Genomic DNA, 19,108 nt, shown 5'->3' on the forward strand with positions numbered 1-19,108 from the left:
TTGAAAATGTGCAATACCGCATACAGTCGTTTGGATGTTCTACAGACATCAGTCACATCACAAACAAACACATCCTCGTCCCCAGGGCCTAGCTCCGTTGATGGCTCACATGCATGATGCATTCAGCGGTCGAGATACAAAAATGCGCATAAATTATGATAAATTATATAAAGTATAAACTGAATTTTAAAGTTTGAATGGTTTTGAGTGGTTTCGACGGTATTTTGTTAATTGCAATATTTGTTACCTTTTTATCTTTACAAATCGTTTAAAAATGTCTAGTAAACATTTACAAACTGGCGATTCAAAACCTGCTTTTGATAGCTCGAAAAGATTTCGTATTTACAGCATGAGATTCTGTCCATTTGCACAGGTTTGTAGAAAAATAAGAATATATATGACTATATGTACATTGTATACATATGCTATAGTAATAAAATCGATATTTGTTACCAGAATCAGGGATGAGGGAACTTTGGTGCAGCAGAGGTGGTTCTTTCACTTTTACTAGCAGGGTGTCCCAAGGTTACTCCTTTCCAAATATTATAATTTGTTAAATAAACTGCATCAGATGCTAGAAATTCATAACCACCCCCCAACCCACCCCCCTACTCTGCCCCTTTTTTAGTTAATGCAATGTGAAATGATTAAGATTTAGTAAAATGAAAAAAGTTAATTCAGATTTGCTGTGACCAATGAGATGAGTTACAATCTTTTACAAGCCTGTTCTATTTGGTGGGTTTGCTTGTGCAATTAATTTGCTGGTCAATTAATTTAATAGCAATTCTTTCTCAATAGGAGCCAAATTGCATAAATAATAATACAATATGAATACAAGTTTTGATTTAAATCACATACCCCTAAAGCATATCTAGTACACACAAGTTTAAACTCCAACTTTGTGATGTACATTTCTTAATTTGAAATTTGGTTTAAATTTTCAGAGACCAATATTGGTCGCAGCAGCTAAAGGATTGAATTTTGACATTGTTAACATCAAATTGCGGAAAGATTTACCTGAATGGTATCCCTCAATTAATCCATTATGTAAGGTTCCTGCCATTGAGTTTCCTGATGGGGAACCAATTTATGAATCTTTGATTGTCTCAGGTATGTTCATTACCCATACTTTTTTTCACTGGAATCAATCATAGTCAATAAATCATTTAAATAACTCTGCTGATTCCAGAAGAAAAAATAATCGCACATGTGTGTTATTATCGCTTTTCAAAAATGGCGGATTTTTCAATAAAACACTGCATATTATGTAATGAATTGTTTTATCTACATCAAAATATTTGATAATAAAATTAGTGAAATTGCATGCAAATAGATATAGATTATAAAAATTGTATTCATCATAGTAGAGGTAATCAACAAATAATTGAGATAGAAGAGGTATTTGCCAAAATTCCTCAGTAAAAAAACTAATATTTTTTTAATCTATAGATTTACTGGACGACCTCTACCCAGAGAAACAACTTCATCCAAAAGATCCGAAAGAAAAAGCGAAACAAAAAATTTTTATTCAAAGTTTTGGTGAAACAGTGAGTATTAATTTTAGAACTCTATAGTCTGACTCAAATTCTGATTTTGTATTATCGAATTAATATTATAGTCATATCAAACAGAATAAGAGTCGAATCAAATCAAATGCAAATAAACTTCGTTCCATTATTCCCGTACATTATTCCCGTACAGAGAAAACTCGGCAATTTTTTGGGGGGATATATACGGCCCCCCCTCCCAATTTTTGATAGATGTGAAGCAGTAATTATAGTTACTCCAATGTACAAGAGTTTTTTGTCATCGGTTCACATCTATCAAAAGAGGAAAATGACGCTTTAAATCGCAGCAAAAATCGCAAGTTTCAACGGCTCTTAAAAGTTCGTCATATTTAAAAGACAGTTACCTGCATAACCTGCATTGCCTTCATAAATACGCCATCTCCGTCTGAACAATGTGACAATTTCTATAGGCTGCCTGTCTTTTGACGAAGATCCTGAATTCTTTTTACATTTCACTGAGGTCCATTCTCGTTTTTTTTCCGATTATGGAATTTAAAGCATCAACAATTGTACTTTTCCATATCAAATTAACTACTGTAAAACTACTAAGGGATCTCCCCTTATTTTCTCGCTTTATTTTCCAGTTGATTCCGTCGTTTTACAAAGGCCGACAAGAGCAAGAAAAAACTGGAAAAACCAGTGAAGAAATGGTGAAGAATATTGCTAATGTTGAAGAATATTTGGCTAAGCAAAAATCTAACTTTTTTGGAGGTAAGGATTCATATTTGATTTGTAAGGACAATTAGTTTTCGATTTAGAATGTTTGATTTATAAAAAACGGAATTCCAGCATGTTTCAGAATTGCTATAATTCACTACATCGATGAAGGTTTTTTATCGCGAAATTTGGTTTAATACTAAAAAAATTTCGCCTTGTGATTCCATCCCGCATCCATTCCATTTCCAAACGTAGTTTTGTATCAGCTGGATTAAACCTAGCTTTTATACCAAACTAAATATACTTAGGTTTAATCCATGGTTTGATCCAGCTTATACCAAACTAAATATTAAATATATTGTAGGTTTACTGATTCAACCTATACCAAGCTAAATATACTAAGGTTTATCATGCATACTTAGGTTTAATCCAGCTTATACCAAACTGAATATACTTAAATTTAATCCAGCTTAAGTCTGAGCGGAACTGCAGGATGGAATTAGAAAAGCTTGCTGACAAAATTAATAACCCTGTCTGTGTTCTGGTTCATTCATCACGAGTGATGTTACCAAACCTGTCATTGCCAGCAAGCAATCTAGACCTGAGTGTAATTTTTTCAGGTGATGAGGCTGGAATGTTAGATTTCATGGTTTGGCCGTGGTTTGAACGTTTACCTTTGTTTTATACACTATCTGTGGACACACATCCAAACTTGACAAACTGGGTCAACCTGATGCAAAATGAGCCCGCAGTGAAAGAAACAGCGTTATCAACGGAAAATCATTTGAAATTTTACGAAGGATACAAAAATGGTCAGCCTGATTATGATTTTCTTTAATTTTTGAATGTTGGTTTTGTAGTCATCTGCAGTTGATAGTATTTAGGGGAGAAATGCGAAATGCCTGCAAAGTTTCGAACACTCCGAACAGTCAGTTCATATATTTACAAAATTACGTTTGATATTTTTGCCATGAAATCAAAGCTGCGACATGAAATTTGATTTATATAATAATAACTTGACAAGTTCACGTAAATATGTTATTTTTCCAAATTCAGGAAACTAGCTTTACAAGTACTAAAGGCTTATTTGAACGCCAGGGTTATTGTGAAACGCATATCTAATCGCTAATGGTACTATCCATGGTAATTGAAACCATATCTTTGTCTTAGCTAAATACTACACTGTTCCTTGAAAAATATTGGTACTTGGTACATACGATGCTTGATGAACCGATTTTAGGGAAAAAGCTACGCAGCTACTGCATGTGTGTATTTTTCTCAAACTCCCTCTAGTTGCTTTTCACATCAGTTAAAAATGTAAGTTCCCTTTCTGAAACGGAATGAATACACCTCAAACCTCGTCAATTATAAACCTGAAACATTGTTAGTCGTGACGGTAGGAATCAAATAACAAAGAACATCATATTTACAGTTTTTACAGCATTGTTTATCACGTTATTGCCTCCAAGTTTGGGACAAATTCATCCAGGTTTCATCCAAAGCTACTGACTGTTTAAACTAGTTGTCTGTCGTGACGTACGAGGTGTCTGAGAGATCACTACGTGGAGCTAATGGTGCTAAGACTGACCTTGATTGAGCTGCATCGTTTGGCTGTGACATCTCTTCTTGAATTTCTCTCAAATCATCATCACGCTGCGAGAGCTGGGAACTGTCACTAGATAATTTTGCTTTACGCTTTGCTTTCTTAAACACTTCTGCCAGAGTTTTTGGCATTTTACTTATAGACGATTGTTTTGGTAATTTCCCTTTCTTATCCGGAACTTGTCGTTTTTTTTCATTAACATCTGCAGTTAATGAACTGCTTTCATCTTCGAAATCATTTAAAATGGTTTCCTCGTCAGAAGATGACAACACGTCATCCTGTGGTATTGTCGGTTGTGATGTTTGCGCATGCTCAATTAAGCCAATATCTTCGTCAGTCGCACTGGTGTATTCAAATTTGCTTGGTTGTTCACGTGTCACAACGTTCTCTTCCAGGATTCCTTCACGTGATGGTGGCCTGCTAGTTTCACGATACCTTTTGCTATCAACAGATTTCATTGAAGCACGTGATTGAGATCGTTGTGAAATCTTCGGTTGACCGCTTATTGTAGCATATTTGCCATCATTCGAATGGCGATCGCGTTTTTTCTGGATGTTGGGATCGGAAAGGACTCGTTGTTTAGAAGAACGACCATTTCGTGACTTTTTCTCAGAAGATGTTGAATGAACACTGACGTTGGATTGACGACGTGCGTAGGATACTGGAGTGCTTGCTTCATTTGGTAATTCTATACTTCCACTGTTTTTCACAATTTGTTCCAGTGCTTTAAGTCTTATCATGGTAAGTTGAACTGATGTGCGAATCTTTGATGTTTCTGTTGATACGGATGTCATCTTCTCCATTAATTCGTCCAGATCTGATTTCTGAGCCTCGCCAAACCTCTTGCCAAATCTTTCGTTTATTAAAAAGAAGATGTCATTCACTTGTATCCTCATTTCATCCATTTGTCTTTTTTTGTCTCGATCATTCCCAGCCTAAAATAGAGCAAACTGTATAGTCACAATAATTTGAGAGCGATTTTTTATGTATCGCGTATTTTAGCGAAAAGATATTGAAAACGTCAAATCTTTTTGGCGTGCCAATCCATTTATTAATGCTTTACATTATGTAATGAACTGGGTCTTGACCGTGGAGCGTAGGTAGAAAAGCCTGGCTTTCGAGGTTGAATATTTGGAAGTCGCAGAAAACCAAGCGACCAGACTTTTTCAAAATATTATGTGGATACCATTATTGTTATTAATGACTTAAATAAATTCAAAAGTAGCTTTGTCATTTTTTTCTCGATACCTTGAGAAATCTTTTCAATTTTGCACTATTTTTATATGCTAATTATGCATGTACCTTTTTATGCTTTTTATGTTTGCAAAACGTTTTTAATGTTTAAAATTTTAGAACACAATTGTAGTGAAGTATATTAATATTCATAAAAATATGGTTGTTTACCTCATCTTGAGCATCGTAATCTTTGACCTCAGGACTGCAATGCTCCCTAATAAAGTCATAGTATGCTCGTTTGTGGGATTTTCTGAGGGATTGCTCCAAATTAAGAATCGTCTTTGCTCGCTGCATCGCTGCATTCTCGATTGCATTTTCATAAACTCGTGTAAAAGTGTCAGCAAGAAGCGCAATGAGAAGATTTAATATTATGATTGAACAAATTGAGATATATGTTCCACAAAGAACTCTTGCCATTACTGCATCCTTAGCTTCCAAAGAGTCGAATGCGTAGTTGTCCAAGACTGTCATACCAAATACTGTATAAAAAATAATTATATTATATTATTAATAATACAGATTATACATATCACGTATCCTTAAGCAACTTCTATTTTTTTGGCGATAAAGTTATAATTTCTAAATGTCTTTTTTTCAGTGAACAGTTAAAGTTTAAACCATTTTTTTATTGAATTTATTATACATTAGCTGTACGCTCTATGTCGCCTGATCGTTTTTCGTCGACTAGATTATGTTTTTAATATTTACTCAGTTTCCAAAAGAAGATAATATTACCTGAATACAACAGTTTTGGCAAAGTGTCGTATCCTTCTGCTGGGTGAATGCTGTAACCACCAAAGATCATCCAAAAACATGCTGTGTATGGAATGAAGAAAACAAGAAAAAGGAAGACCCATTTCAGGATGTCGCCTAACATATGACTAAATAGAGCCACAAACGGACCAGGCCCTTTAAAAGGACGCGCGTATTTCATAATTCGGAACCAAATAACGATAAGTAGAAGACAGACGAAGCGAATATGAATGTTGTAAACTTTGACTGTATCCAAGAAAAAGAAAGTGGCATGGGATATTGCCGATGCCATGATTAGAATCAGAGCAAACCAATCAATATAGAACCATCCGTCCTGGGAACTCAACAAACGTTCTTCTCGTACAGCTTTTATTTCTCCGTCCAAATATCGTTTTTCATCCGGCCATCTTGGATGACAATATGGCAGATCTCTTTCCAACTCTTTCTCGCGGTACCCTGAAGAAAAATGCGGTTGTAAGCCGAATGCTCTTTTAAGAAATCTAAAACAATCTTTCTTCGGTAACTACCATGAAAAATTATCCACTTTTTCATTTAGACTTGACTAATATTCTTACCTTTCCATTTGGTTAAAGATTTCTTCACTCGATAAACAGAAGCAACTTGTTTAAAAATTTCCACAAAAGTGAGAAACATCACCAAAATAGCTAGTACAAGTCTCCACCAACGTTCACTAAGAGGTTCATATAACTCTTTAGCTTTGTGAGGTAGTGTCACTCCCAGCACCGTCCAAAGGATTGAAAATAGTAGATTTGTAGCAAGGTCCAGCCAAGCACCACGCTTGCCAAATTTTTGCCATTTCGTGTAGATCAAGCGTTGCATCACGGGATGCATAACGATGTCAAATTGCTGAGTTTGGATTGCAACTTCCAGTGGGGTGCGAGCACCGCTTTTCTGAAATAAGCGAGATAGGTTTTCCAGAGATACTGCATGCAATAAATATTTCTACCAATACGTATATAAGTTTTTGTTTGAAATATTTAATTCCGATTAAGAAGGGCACTATTCTAAATCTATAGTTGCTATTTCAAGGGACAACAACTTTTTAAGAGCAAACTGAATTATATTTATATTTCAAAATACCCTTGCATTTTAATTGTTTGTTTCAAACTGTCGAAATAAATGCACGAAAACCGCCTAGAACCAGGGTTGCTAGCATGAAATATTACGCCACATGGAGACTATATGTTGGGTCAGTTGGGAATACGTTCTATCCAGTTTGTCTATCCAAACAACCAACTCATTAAATACTTTTTAGTTCAAAATACCGTCTGGCAAATGGTGGTTAATAATATTCTTAGGATGCCTTAAATTATGTATACTAGAAAGAATTATGCGTATTCCCAACTGCATTGAAGAAAACATTTACCTTATCCTCTAATAACCTCGGTCCTTCGAGATAGTTGAGGAAGTAATATTCTTTTCTATTGATCATATCCTCAGAGTGGAACTGATCCAAAGCTACAAGAGCGACGTCAGGCATCTTCAAGATGAGAAGAGAAAGAGCAACTTCTCCCTTGATATCGTAAACTCCAGCAGGAGCGCCCATGTCAATGAGAAGTTTCGCTGCTTTTGAACGACTCATCTCGGCAGCAACCTGAAATATTAATTTATGCGCAGCTTTCTAACTACAAACTTTTGCCAACGTAACTGTTGAAGTTCTAGGTACAAAAGAAAAATACATTACAAGTCTTCTGTGATGCAAACATAAGCACTTTACCTGTAATGGTGTTCTCTCTTGATAATCTCTTGCTCCCATATCGGCGTCATAAGCTAACAACATTTTGAGTGAGAGACAAGCGTCATTTTTGGCAGCAAAATGTATTGGAGACTGTCCTTCTCCCGTCGTCTTTATGTTAACATCAGCGCCATTATTGATCAAGAATTCTACCATTTTGGCGAAGTCCACGGCAGCAGCCACATGAAGTGGAGCTCTTCCATATTTATCTTGCTGATCTATACGTGCACCTTTAGAAGAAAGTCGCTACTTATTGATCATAAAACTGTGGGTAAACTGTGTTTTTCTACACCGGCAGTAAAAGTCAAAATGTAAAATCAAAATCATGGCTGTTTCAAAAATATTTTAAAGGTGGTTGAACTCGAAAAAACTTTTTAAAGGCTGCTCTGACTGCTGCATAAAATTCAGAGGGACTTTAAATGGCTCAAGAGTATAATTCGTATTCTCCCTCAACGTGTGCGATAGCGAGGCAGCAGATTTTTAAGAAATTGCACAAAATAAACATTTTTCAAAACCTTCGCAAACGTGGTAACTCTAGTCTGTGACAAAGGCCCTCTAGGTTGAAACATCAAGAAATTTTTTTGACTGTTGTAGCCACTTGTTATACCATATGTTAATTTGAAGACACTGTCACGCTGCTGTCTGGTTAGAATGTTCAAAAACCTACCATTTTTAAGCAAAAACTGTGCAACATCCAAATGCCAACTTCTTGCAACTTCATGAAATATCGTTTGGCCATGTTTATCCCTTGCATTAATGTCCGCCCCATTCTTTAATAATGATTCCACAAACGAGAAATCAAATGTATCATTGTCATTGTTTGAATTTGCTAATTGTGCAATGTAGTGGATCAGTGCATGATTCCTGAAAAACACAGAAACATTGACAAACTGAAATTGTAGTAAAATGTGTCAGATTCTGGCAGCAACAAAACAAAAAGCTACTAACGAGTAAGTTAGCTGCAGAGAGCGAACGAGTTTTTCTTATAGGTTTAATATTCACCTGACTTTAACTGTTGCTCCCATTCCCTTGCCCCTATCATCTTCAGTGTCTTCTAAATCACTTTCCAACACCGCATGCATTGCCTGGTTGGTTTTCTTACTCGCTCCAGGGATCTCCTGCATCAACATTTCTTCATACTTCATGTAACGTTTCCTTGTTTGTCGTTTTGGTGTCAATTTCTGCCAATCATTTGCAATTCTCCTCACTATGGTCAAATTTCTTTCGTTCAGTACTTTCACTGGAGGTCCATTCTCCATCTTGTCCACTTTTAATGAATTACCAGGCTGATTTTGCATTTTGGATTCAATCTCTAATTCCTTGAAACATATATTTTCAATAGATTACTTATAACCCCAGCATTTATTTAATTTGCCTTTCTTTTTTAACGGGATTTTGTTATTGTTTTCTTTCATTGCAAATTATTTAACATTCTTATTGTTTAATGAGAATAAGTATCGCTAGCTTTCGTTTGCCGCTCGAGTGTTAGAAATGAAGAGACGACTTTTTTTTCAATTTACATCTCAACTTTTCTAACGATTTTGTCGAAACCTGCCGGAATGAATGAAGTGAATGATGTATGTGGGGTGGGATGTGGTGACAATATAGGGAAGTGACCTTTACTTTTAAATGTCCGGAAGTTCTTGAGGAACCTCCGTACATATATCTTACTCATACTGGATTTCAGTTTTAGCTAATGATCATGGGTGGCGGAACATCGTGGGATATATTGGGGTAATAGCTCGCAGAAATAAGTATGGTTACCTTAAAGCTACCTAAAATGCCGGAAGAGTTATTGTACAAACGAGTAAAAAAAGTGTCGAATTGAGCGTTTAATGTGAAATTTATCACAAATTAATTTGTAATCTTTCACGAATTAGTACTTCTATGCGGAAAGATAAGTTCATTGCTAAATTTTTGCTCGCCATCCCGTTTCCACTGTCGCGTTTTTTTGACGTCCGCCCGTACACGCATGTAAAAGTCTGGAATAATTTAAATTAATGATTGAATACTAGATGCACATGTTTGCATTCTGTTGGTGATTCCGTATGTTTTTTCTGGCAAAAAATTAATTATACAACACCTTTGAAGGGTTTAAGCTTTTAGCCTTTTACATGCGTGTACGTACGTGCAAAAAAACAGTGGAAAGTAGCCCTGATCTATGAATCGTTACGTGAAAATTAATGTAACAACTATAGACCAAATATTCTGGTATAAAAGCGCTACTTATAGGTATCTGAAATACGAAATCCGAGCGGTTTACAAACTACTAACAAAACGCCTATTCTGGCGTTAACTCCGGCGTGCCGCGCACGTACCAGTCTTCAATATAAAGCCTCTGAACAGCCTCGTTCCCTGAACACAGTCCTACTTTCTATTAGATGAGTAGCCTGAACACGCAATACGCGACAAACCTGGGAACGAGGATGCGACACGGCCAGCTCGACGACGCGCTTGCATGCAAAACACTGTGGCAAACTGACATAGAAACTCCACACGCATGTATGCATAATTTGTGATCCCACGCCAGCGTTGTCGTTCTTACGACCTTGAAATGAGGCAATTTCACGGCTTCTCGATTACATGAAAGCAGCGGCAATGTGATAGCTGTTTGATAGCTTATATGAAACTGCAATATCAGCTAAACTTTGGAGATTCTTAGCAAAATTGAAATATCGGAAACTATGATGAGCTATGATGCATGCTCTGCTCTGCATTGAGAAATAGATGTCTCCCTATTACTGAGTTAGGTAAGATTTATACAATCCTTTCCGCCAAGGAAATCAGAGTTGTAATAATCTAAATCTCAAATGGTAGCAAACAATTAAAGACATAATTTTATGCAGTTTATGCGGTTAGAAGATTTAAAGATCTTGCATTTATTTGTAAACTAAAGTCACTTCTGCATGCTCTTGAAAAACCACAAATGTTTTTATATTCATCATCATTACATCAATTATTGATTTAGATTCTTTCCCGGTTCATATATAAACGTCAACAATAATCCACCGGCTTTTATATTTTAAAATCTAATAAAAATAAAATGTTCTGTGTTTAAAAAAAAAAAGAAACAAAGCAGTTCTATACCGGGTGATTAAAAAATGATGCGTTTTATATTGAATACTTTTTTACTCGTCCTGTACAATTTAGTTATGAGAAAACATTACACCATGCACATGAACTACACGTGCGATGCATGTTCATCGCTTGATCAATATGCATGATGATCAATGCAAAATTTCCCCAAAGTCGTTGTAACGCATCCTATAGTGATGTCGTTTTAGTTTAACTCAGGTATCGCCATTATAAATTCGTTTGCTGTAAATTCCAATTAATCTTTTGGGACAAACCAGCCACAAGGTTTTTCGCTCACGCTGGCTGGCGGCCACAATAACATTGAATAGATCGATTGAAATGATCAAAACCTAGGTCAACATGCAACAAGGCCAAGCTACGCCGGAATACATGCATGCATGCATGGAAAAACAGTGTGAACGCGTGCATTTATAGAGAGCGTAAGCATGCGACGTTTTTGTCAACACGGACGTCACGCGTACAAAATTTTGGCGTTATAGATGGCATCAGCCGTTTTTGTTTAAAATCAGAAACCGCAGTCCGTGCAGTTTCCCGTCGTAGATTTTAAGCAAGAACGGCTGACGCCATTTTTAGCCGTTAAATTTTGTACGCGTGACGTCCGTGTTGACAAAAACGTCGCATGCTTAAGCTCTCTTATATTACAATAGATTCCGCCGGCAACTTTTTTCGTGGCTTCTTTAAAAAATTCACATGAAACTTATTTGTTATCAACTTCTTTAAACCGCGATTAACACCATTTTTTGCCAATTGCAATACAAAATGGCGCCGCATTGCATTCCAAATGCGGCCTGACGCGTAGTACTCGGGCCAGAGTCAATGCCATTGGCGCAGTTTTATTTAATTGACTTTATATAACGCATTGCATATATACATTCAAATAGTTTATGCCCTCTTCCTCAGTAATCCAATGATTACTTCCTAGGATTGCACTAGAACTTTACTAGAATTCCACTGCCAGATATTATAATATATATTTTAAACCTAAAAATAACAGATTATCGTTCATCAAATCATTTTGACATGAAGATGGAATGATTGCCAAAAACAATATCGTAAAAACCACATTATGACAGAAATATACCACGCAGTTGAAGTTGTTAGATATTCACAAGTACACTGACTCAGCATTCCACTCATTCAATTCATTTGGATAAAAATATTTTCATTTTATTTCAAATAACTTTTTCCCAACTTATGCTGGAGGGCCATGGAATTCTTCCAACAATTTACAGTAATTTTTCAGTGATATATTTTGTTATTTTTTTAATCTTACTCTTGCTAAGAATATGATTATAGTCAGATACAATTGAATACCAAGGTAGTTGTAATTTGAAGATATATAGCTTTGGCTTGTGAAGAAATTAAAAAAAATGTTGCTGAGATAGCCACCACTTCATGCATGCTTATCAAATCTCAGTGGACCTCATCGGTTCGTTTGTCCGATGTTTTTGCTGCTAAAAGGGCGTATTAATTGACTCAAATGTGATATTATCAAAGATGAGATCATTCCACCCGGAAATTTGCCGAGCGCAATCAAACTCTTACGCAGAAGCCGTATAAACAAAGGAAAATTCCGTAAGTATAATAAGTACGTAATTCCGTAGTAATATATCATGATTTTATTATGATCTAAATGAATGACAACATAGATTGCAATTATAGTCACATCGTGAATATATATATATGCTACTGAATTGGTAAAACATTTTCTTTTCTCATAAATTATCATTTATTACCAAATCGCCATGCATATTACATGTTCTCACTGACCCTTTCTGCGATCATTAAACAACCCCCAGTGTTTCTTCATTATATGACCTGTGAAAGGTTTGATGAAATAATTCACTAGCAGCTGACAATATGCTCAATTTTTGGATTTATAGGACCTGATAAATTCAGAAAGTTTCTCTGTAAAATATAGTTTTAAATGAATTTACTTTTCAATTTACTTTATGTTTACATGAACTTGATCTTCAGTCCGACTCACTTATCATACTTTTGAAGTGTTGCATGCATGCATGGAAGAAAGCGAACTCTTATAATATATTACATATTTTATATCGTCAACTATCGGTCCTCCGGCAGGAATCGAACCTACGTTCACGCGATGCCTGTGTATCTTGCCAAGATCACGGCACACTGCTGACCGCGGCATCGCATAAGCTTAGCCTTAGGTTCGATATATGACCTCGCATCGCTATATGACCAATTTAACGCATATTATGACCTTAAACGAACAAACTTTATATATATATACTATCGTTTAAATAATGAAAATTTACGTAAATGTGCTTAGAAATATTTAAAAACCACATTAATGATCAATGCATTATTACAGGATTATGACGGCAAGTGTATGTAATGAAATAGCGAGTTTACAAAGTTCATCCAAGTTCGGGGTGTCGCAATTTTTGTAGCCTAATTGATATTTCGAAAAAATTAGCACTCAACTTATATATTCGATTGATCGCTGTTTAGATTAGAAAGTACGTTGTATAAAGAAATGGGATTTATTATCAAGCATCGTATCAGGTAGGTTTTTACTATTATTATGAAACAGTCCTTCAATTTATGGCCTTTATTTTCTAACTTCTAAGAACCCACTACAATCTTTGTGCTCAATTAATATATAACAGCGTTGGTACTCGATCTTTTGAAGAAATATTTTTGTAAATCAAAACAAATCTAAATGAAAGTAAGCCACAAGGCTTTTAAACATCGGATGATCAATTTGTTTTTTTTACCGAATACCCATCAAATTAACCCGAATAAAAACGACACGATTTCCAATAACCGTTTAGAAAACATACCTTAGCAAGCCAAATATATCCGGAAAATTGAAACCAATGATTCAGATGCTGCCTTGGTGTAAGCTTGGTAAAAAATAGCGGTTTGTGAGAGTTTCCAAAGTAGATCTAAATTAATGCAGCGGCTATGAACATCTGCCAATTATAACTCAATGTCCCGTAGAGTGAGCGTGATGCAGACTCAAGCCATAATTATTCAAACAATGTTGAAACTGATCTAGAATAGACCCTGGTTGACCAAACTTTTGAAAATATGACGTAAACATCCATTACTCTGCAGCACTTCTTAAATTGAGTTTCAACAAACAAAATATCATCAAAACCGCTCAGTGCATCTATTATCATCATTTCCATAACAAACGGTCTTCTCATTGTAGCTGCATGGCTGGGCATTCTTTGCAATTAATTGAAAATCATTAAATTTTTGACATTTTATTAATACCCTTTTAATGGAAAATAACAAAATATTTAAGGAGTTACAACTTTAGAAAGAAATTTGCAAAATAATCCCAAAAGCCAGCCATCATGCCATAGCGGCTATAGCTGTTTGAAGAAAAGCGACTATTTACCATCGCGTTGCAGCTATTGTAAAAGTTAAATGTTCATGTATATTTATTTTAAAAATATATGTACGCCGTCCATCATAATTGAAAGCACAATACTTTAATATGGATGTAATATATTTCGATTTTCGGCGGAAGATCTTTTATTAAATTCAAGTCGAATTATTAGGAAGGACGTTAACCCATTAATTTCTGATCAGCGATTTTAAGATAAACATTCCATATTTTGAAAACTGAATGGTTGTCAGCACTGGCTTGATTCCGATTAGAAAAGATCTTGAGATTAGGGTTGTAAATTAAATTCGCAACGACCTTTTGTAATATTTTGTCATTCATCTTTATCTTAATCTTACTGCAAGGGGGAGTACTTAATATAGTGATGAACCCTGGTCATATACAAACGCAAGGAACTATTAATATAAAAAAAAAGAATAATATATTAACAAGAGAGGACATTAATCGTACATTAAGCGGTCAGAATTCGAATGGTGGTTCCATATTCTCTTGTTTCCAATGGCGTACTGATATAATATATATATAGTTACTTCAACCTATATTAAAAATATACAAACGTTTTTTCTGATATACGTGGGTTCATGAAAGCTGGAATCATACGGAAACTAAAATCATACGCGGATGGCAGCTTCCTAAAAACATGACGATAAATTTTCTCTTATGAACCTCGGTTACTAAAGATCTAGGAATTGCAGGCAATCTATCACATCGTGAGCCCGCGGTTCCTGCATCTCTGAGTAAAAATATTTCACTGATCATCTCAGTTCTCGTCATGAAATAATGTTTTACTGAAATACCTGTAAAATTTTGCGCTCGTTAAACGATTCATTCCAGTCTATTGCGATATGACCAGTTGCTGCTCATACTTTTTACAACCACACACAATATGTAGCGACTAACAATTATGTATCATTGCTTGCAGGCCAAGAAAGGTTTTTACAACAAAATCATCCAGTTTCCTGACATTTTTCCATGCCCCATTCTGTGTTTTTTCAACTTACATGCAGTAAAACTTGGTCCCTTACACTAAATATTTTTCGCCGCGATGTATCAAAACATTTTGATAATGCTTAAATTAGCCTGGCCTATTCACAGAGCGTTGCGTTTTAAAAGAGGACATGTTTATGTCTGCCATGTTAATAGATATATCAACTCCAAGAGGAAAAGTCTAAACACCACCTCGGGCAATCGACTGCATTTTAAGGAAGTTATTATTATTGAAATAGCTGATCCTTGTGGCTGGCGCATCTTTAAAAAAAAGATCATCATACATACACGAACAAAAAAATTTTTGTGCGCCATAATTTTTTATATGGAGGTAATTTATAAACTTTGCAAGAATTATCGTGTTTGCATGACTCAAAACAAAAAGAGATGTGGAGCTAACCACTAATGATGCATAGCTAGGGCATCTTTGATTACGATCTATACAAAATTATAAAACAAATGTAATAGATGCCGTCACCAGGTGGAAAATGTGACCATTTAGCAGCGGCTACAGAGGGAAGTGTGAAGCTCGGGTAGTGAAAAATGAAATTACTGCGAGTTTCAATTGGTTTTGAATGTTGCATTTCAAATTTTAGTTTACTGCAAACTTGAGAGGCCCACCGGGCCTAAACTAACCGCAGATCTCAAAATCGGGGCGTTTTAATATATATATAATTAAACATGTTCAAATTGTGCCCTGCGGTGATATTAATATTTTAAATTTTAAAATAAATATTTACTTATCCGAACCACAATTGATTCCCAAATGCATGTTGTCCATGAATAACGAGAGCTGCATGAAAATACAGATAATCGTTGCTCGTGTTATGAATCAGAATGTCCGCAGTTCCCATCTTTTAGAAACTTTAAGACTTTATTAAATTAACTGATTTATTCAAAACGCTTTTTAAACTTTTTTTAAACTTTTTTTTTAACTCTCATTAAGATTATCGCCATTAGACCAGTTTCATTTTACCATGCATGCAGCTTTTATTGAAAATATCTCCACAAGAAAAAGAGCACTACGGAACAGTATGAGTGAAAACTGATTGTAAAACTAAAAACAGCGATAGAACAATAATGAAGAACAACATTGAAACAGAATAGTTCAAATAATCACAAAGTGGAAAGGGATATTATAGCGTAAGTAACTGTCATTATATAGTATTTGTTGCCTCCTTTGTTAATGGAGGAGACTATACACACAGCCAATCTGATGTTGTAAAGGAACAGGTATTCGCGCGTTTATTCTGTAGTTTCATTCCAGATTCAATCGCTGTTTCTTATTTTTGCTTCCTGTGGCAAACTCACCACAAAAGTGAGCCTGCGCTCGGGAAAATATTGTTCGCGTCGTGTCCTTTCGAGTCATGAAGTCAAATGCATGCATGTAGGATAAATGTCAATAACATTATATAGCAAAGCTTTGCTCTTTTTCAGTTTATTAATTATGAGGTACTACAGACTTTGATGTATAAAGGCGATTCTCCATTACCGTTTGTTTCACCCGCGCGGGCGAAGCGGCCTTTGAAATTCTGTCCATGCGAACGTGACGGGTTTAAAAAACAAAGCGCGCTTCAAAGCGACTGCAATGGAAAATTATCTTAAAAAGCACGTCGTGTAAAAGTAGCACGGCCGGAACCTTTCTCCGTGTCCGACCAAATCGCGCGTGTAGTGTAAACGGGGCTTCAGATTAATGTTTGCGCAGTTACCTGAATCTATATTATATAAGTATTTGTTATACAGTTGTTTAAACTATATCGCAATTGCGTTAACATAAAGATAAAAATATGAGCGAAACTTGCTGCTGAAGATTAGAAATTTGAAAATTGAAATCAAAACCCATGCAGTGTATGATAGTCCATAGACAACCGGGACTATCATATCGAGAAATCCCAAAATGAAGACATTCCCACGGATCCTCAGTCAATTTGTAGCATAAATATTCTGGCACTAAAGCACAAGGATCACCCTATGGACTGTAAAAAGTCAATTAATTATCACTCATATATCCCAGAAGTGAAAACCCCGCGAAGTTACTAAACAATAGGCGTGCCTCAGATATATCTATTTTGAAATAGTCCAGGAATTTTTATCCAAAACATTTGTTTTCAATCACTATAATATTTTCGCAAGGAAGCTAGGTTATGCAATTGTCTATTCGTTATTTTCGTTTCTAAAGAAGTACGTGTATTTCAGATTTTTTGCACATTTCAACGTATCAAGCTGTTCAACTTCTGATAAGCACCATTCAAAATTTTTCAAAGCACCATAACACCACAATTGGAAAGAGCTACGCCGGTTTTGCTTTACAAGATCTGACGACGTTTAGCTATTCAATACAGACGTGTTGTGGTCATCGGTAACCATGCAGCTTAAAGTTGTCACCTAAAGACACACATCTCCAGATATTCTTGGTTTGACCGTTCATTTTAGAATAAACAAATTGTGATATTTATAATAATATCAAGAAGATAAAAAAGCAATTCAACACCCCACAAGGCAATTATTCATCTGCCAAGTGTACCACTAAAGTTTACCTTGTATACTCAGCCAACCAAAAATTTATCAGGTTGTCGCATGCTTCACGAATGACCAATGTTGTGCTGCACCCCAAGAACAGTATTGTGGTTTAACATATTGTTAACAATACTATTCACACAGGGTGCAACGCAACATTGTACATTTTTTAGGTGATTTTTAGGGGTGTAATATACCTAAATTACATAATAATATACCTAGCCTACCTCTGGATGGTTTTGAACGTAGCTATATAGTATATAATACACGCAAAATGCATGTAAGAAACCTGAGACTACTGAGATCATATTATGCATTTGCACTCTGACACTTTGCAGTTTCTAGAGGCGAGTATTGTAAATAGCTTCCGAGGGCTCATCGAATGTGATATAACAAAATTGCCCCTTAAGAGCAAACACGCCTCTATCATGATATATACGTAATTATGATAGCCAATATGCTAGCTATGCTCTCCTGAATGAAGGCGGTATATTGGTTTAGGTTTCTTTGTTACTTATTATATTCCATAGGGATAAAAAATTATTGGAAGAACACAGCTCCTTGGTTATATTGTAAACAATCGAAGTATTCAATTGCAATAAGCCTTTCTGCAATATTTTCCCCATTATATCAAGACACTGCATGGCTGTAGCGAAACTAAATTCATCTTCTCCTAAGTAAAATCTAAGGTCTTACACACCCGAAATTCATATTTAACAAGGAAAGGTAATGACTCACCTTCACTGGCTTCAACAACTGGAAAAACTTTGAATTGAAATGATACGCATTGAAATTGATCGTCCACGCGCTTGAGGTTTTAAACTCCTTCAGTGAGCAAATAATTTGCTTGCAATTGATTATCAATCCAAAGTTTCGATAAAAGACACGCTAATAATAACAATTAAGAAACCAGTATATAAGTATTTACAAAGATGCAATGAGTAGAGCCAAACTGGCGTTGCTGTTGGATTAAAACGCGGGGGCGAACCGCGCGATCAATGATCATGAATCTTAAAAACATTTCGCTTCTTGCAAGCAATCTCGCCGACTAAAAATTAGGATTCACAATCAATGTGAACTTTGGTTTGATAAAACCGCAATATATATGATATTGACACTCACATGTGAAACAGCACTGCGGACATGTTCTTCCATGTGATTTTCACACTCGATCGACTTCATGTCTATATTTGATACAGTCATGCAGTAAATCGGATCGCCTCTGTATTAAGTAAGTTAGCTTCTGTGTCAGTATTCTGTTTTGATCCAACAGCAACTGCAATATATTCTACTTTCTACTGCAAAATACTTGGATTCTTTATTCTTATCGGATCATCTTAAAAAAGTTTATTGGAACGTCGGAATGCTAATGAATAGCAACATCTTCTAGCTGTGATTTGAAATATTACGTGCTGTAAATGTTGACAAAAGATTCTGCTAAATGTTGTTGATTAAAATTCATTTATACACTTAACGGTCTTCTGGCTCTGAAATGGCAAAGTAAACTACGTTTTTTAGTAGGAGGCAAAATTGCCTAGGAAATATGTCCC

The 19,108-nt window shown here is 35.6% G+C and overlaps 2 protein-coding genes across 2 annotated transcripts; one reads left to right on the forward strand and one right to left on the reverse strand.

The window, feature by feature from the left end:
- Positions 1 to 197: 197 nt before the first annotated feature.
- LOC114533704 (glutathione S-transferase omega-1-like) lies at positions 198 to 3,253 on the forward strand. The gene is made up of 5 exons (XM_028555301.1): positions 198 to 373; positions 945 to 1,110; positions 1,450 to 1,547; positions 2,153 to 2,279; positions 2,846 to 3,253. Exons 1-5 carry the CDS (start codon positions 275 to 277, stop codon positions 3,061 to 3,063), a joined length of 708 nt encoding a protein of 235 aa, XP_028411102.1. The 5' UTR covers positions 198 to 274; the 3' UTR covers positions 3,064 to 3,253.
- LOC114533703 lies at positions 3,216 to 18,348 on the reverse strand. The gene is made up of 9 exons (XM_028555300.1): positions 18,297 to 18,348; positions 8,576 to 8,892; positions 8,241 to 8,437; positions 7,556 to 7,803; positions 7,205 to 7,432; positions 6,393 to 6,729; positions 5,800 to 6,273; positions 5,233 to 5,543; positions 3,216 to 4,763 (listed from the first exon to the last, which is right to left on the reverse strand). The coding sequence occupies exons 2-9, from the start codon at positions 8,869 to 8,871 to the stop codon at positions 3,744 to 3,746; spliced, it is 3,111 nt and encodes a 1,036-aa protein (XP_028411101.1). The 5' UTR covers positions 8,872 to 8,892; positions 18,297 to 18,348; the 3' UTR covers positions 3,216 to 3,743.
- Between the last annotated feature and the right edge of the window lie 760 nt (positions 18,349 to 19,108).

Source organism: Dendronephthya gigantea, unplaced genomic scaffold (assembly GCF_004324835.1).
Source record: "Dendronephthya gigantea isolate DGI-Jeju-01 unplaced genomic scaffold, DenGig_1.0 000094F, whole genome shotgun sequence".
In the NCBI taxonomy this organism is placed as follows: Eukaryota; Metazoa; Cnidaria; class Anthozoa; order Malacalcyonacea; family Nephtheidae; genus Dendronephthya; species Dendronephthya gigantea.

Coding starts and splice junctions, on each gene's coding strand:
- LOC114533703 (XM_028555300.1), bottom strand. CDS start 8,871: ATGCAAAATCAGCCTGGTAATTCATTAAAAGTGGACAAGATGGAGAAT. Junction 8,438..8,575: donor GGAGCAACAGTTAAAGTCAG/GTGAATATTAAA, acceptor TGTGTTTTTCAG/GAATCATGCACTGATCCACT. Junction 5,544..5,799: donor GCCAAAACTGTTGTATTCAG/GTAATATTATCT, acceptor TTTTTTATACAG/TATTTGGTATGACAGTCTTG.
- LOC114533704 (XM_028555301.1), top strand. CDS start 275: ATGTCTAGTAAACATTTACAAACTGGCGATTCAAAACCTGCTTTTGAT. Junction 374..944: donor GATTCTGTCCATTTGCACAG/GTTTGTAGAAAA, acceptor TTAAATTTTCAG/AGACCAATATTGGTCGCAGC. Junction 2,280..2,845: donor AAAATCTAACTTTTTTGGAG/GTAAGGATTCAT, acceptor TAATTTTTTCAG/GTGATGAGGCTGGAATGTTA.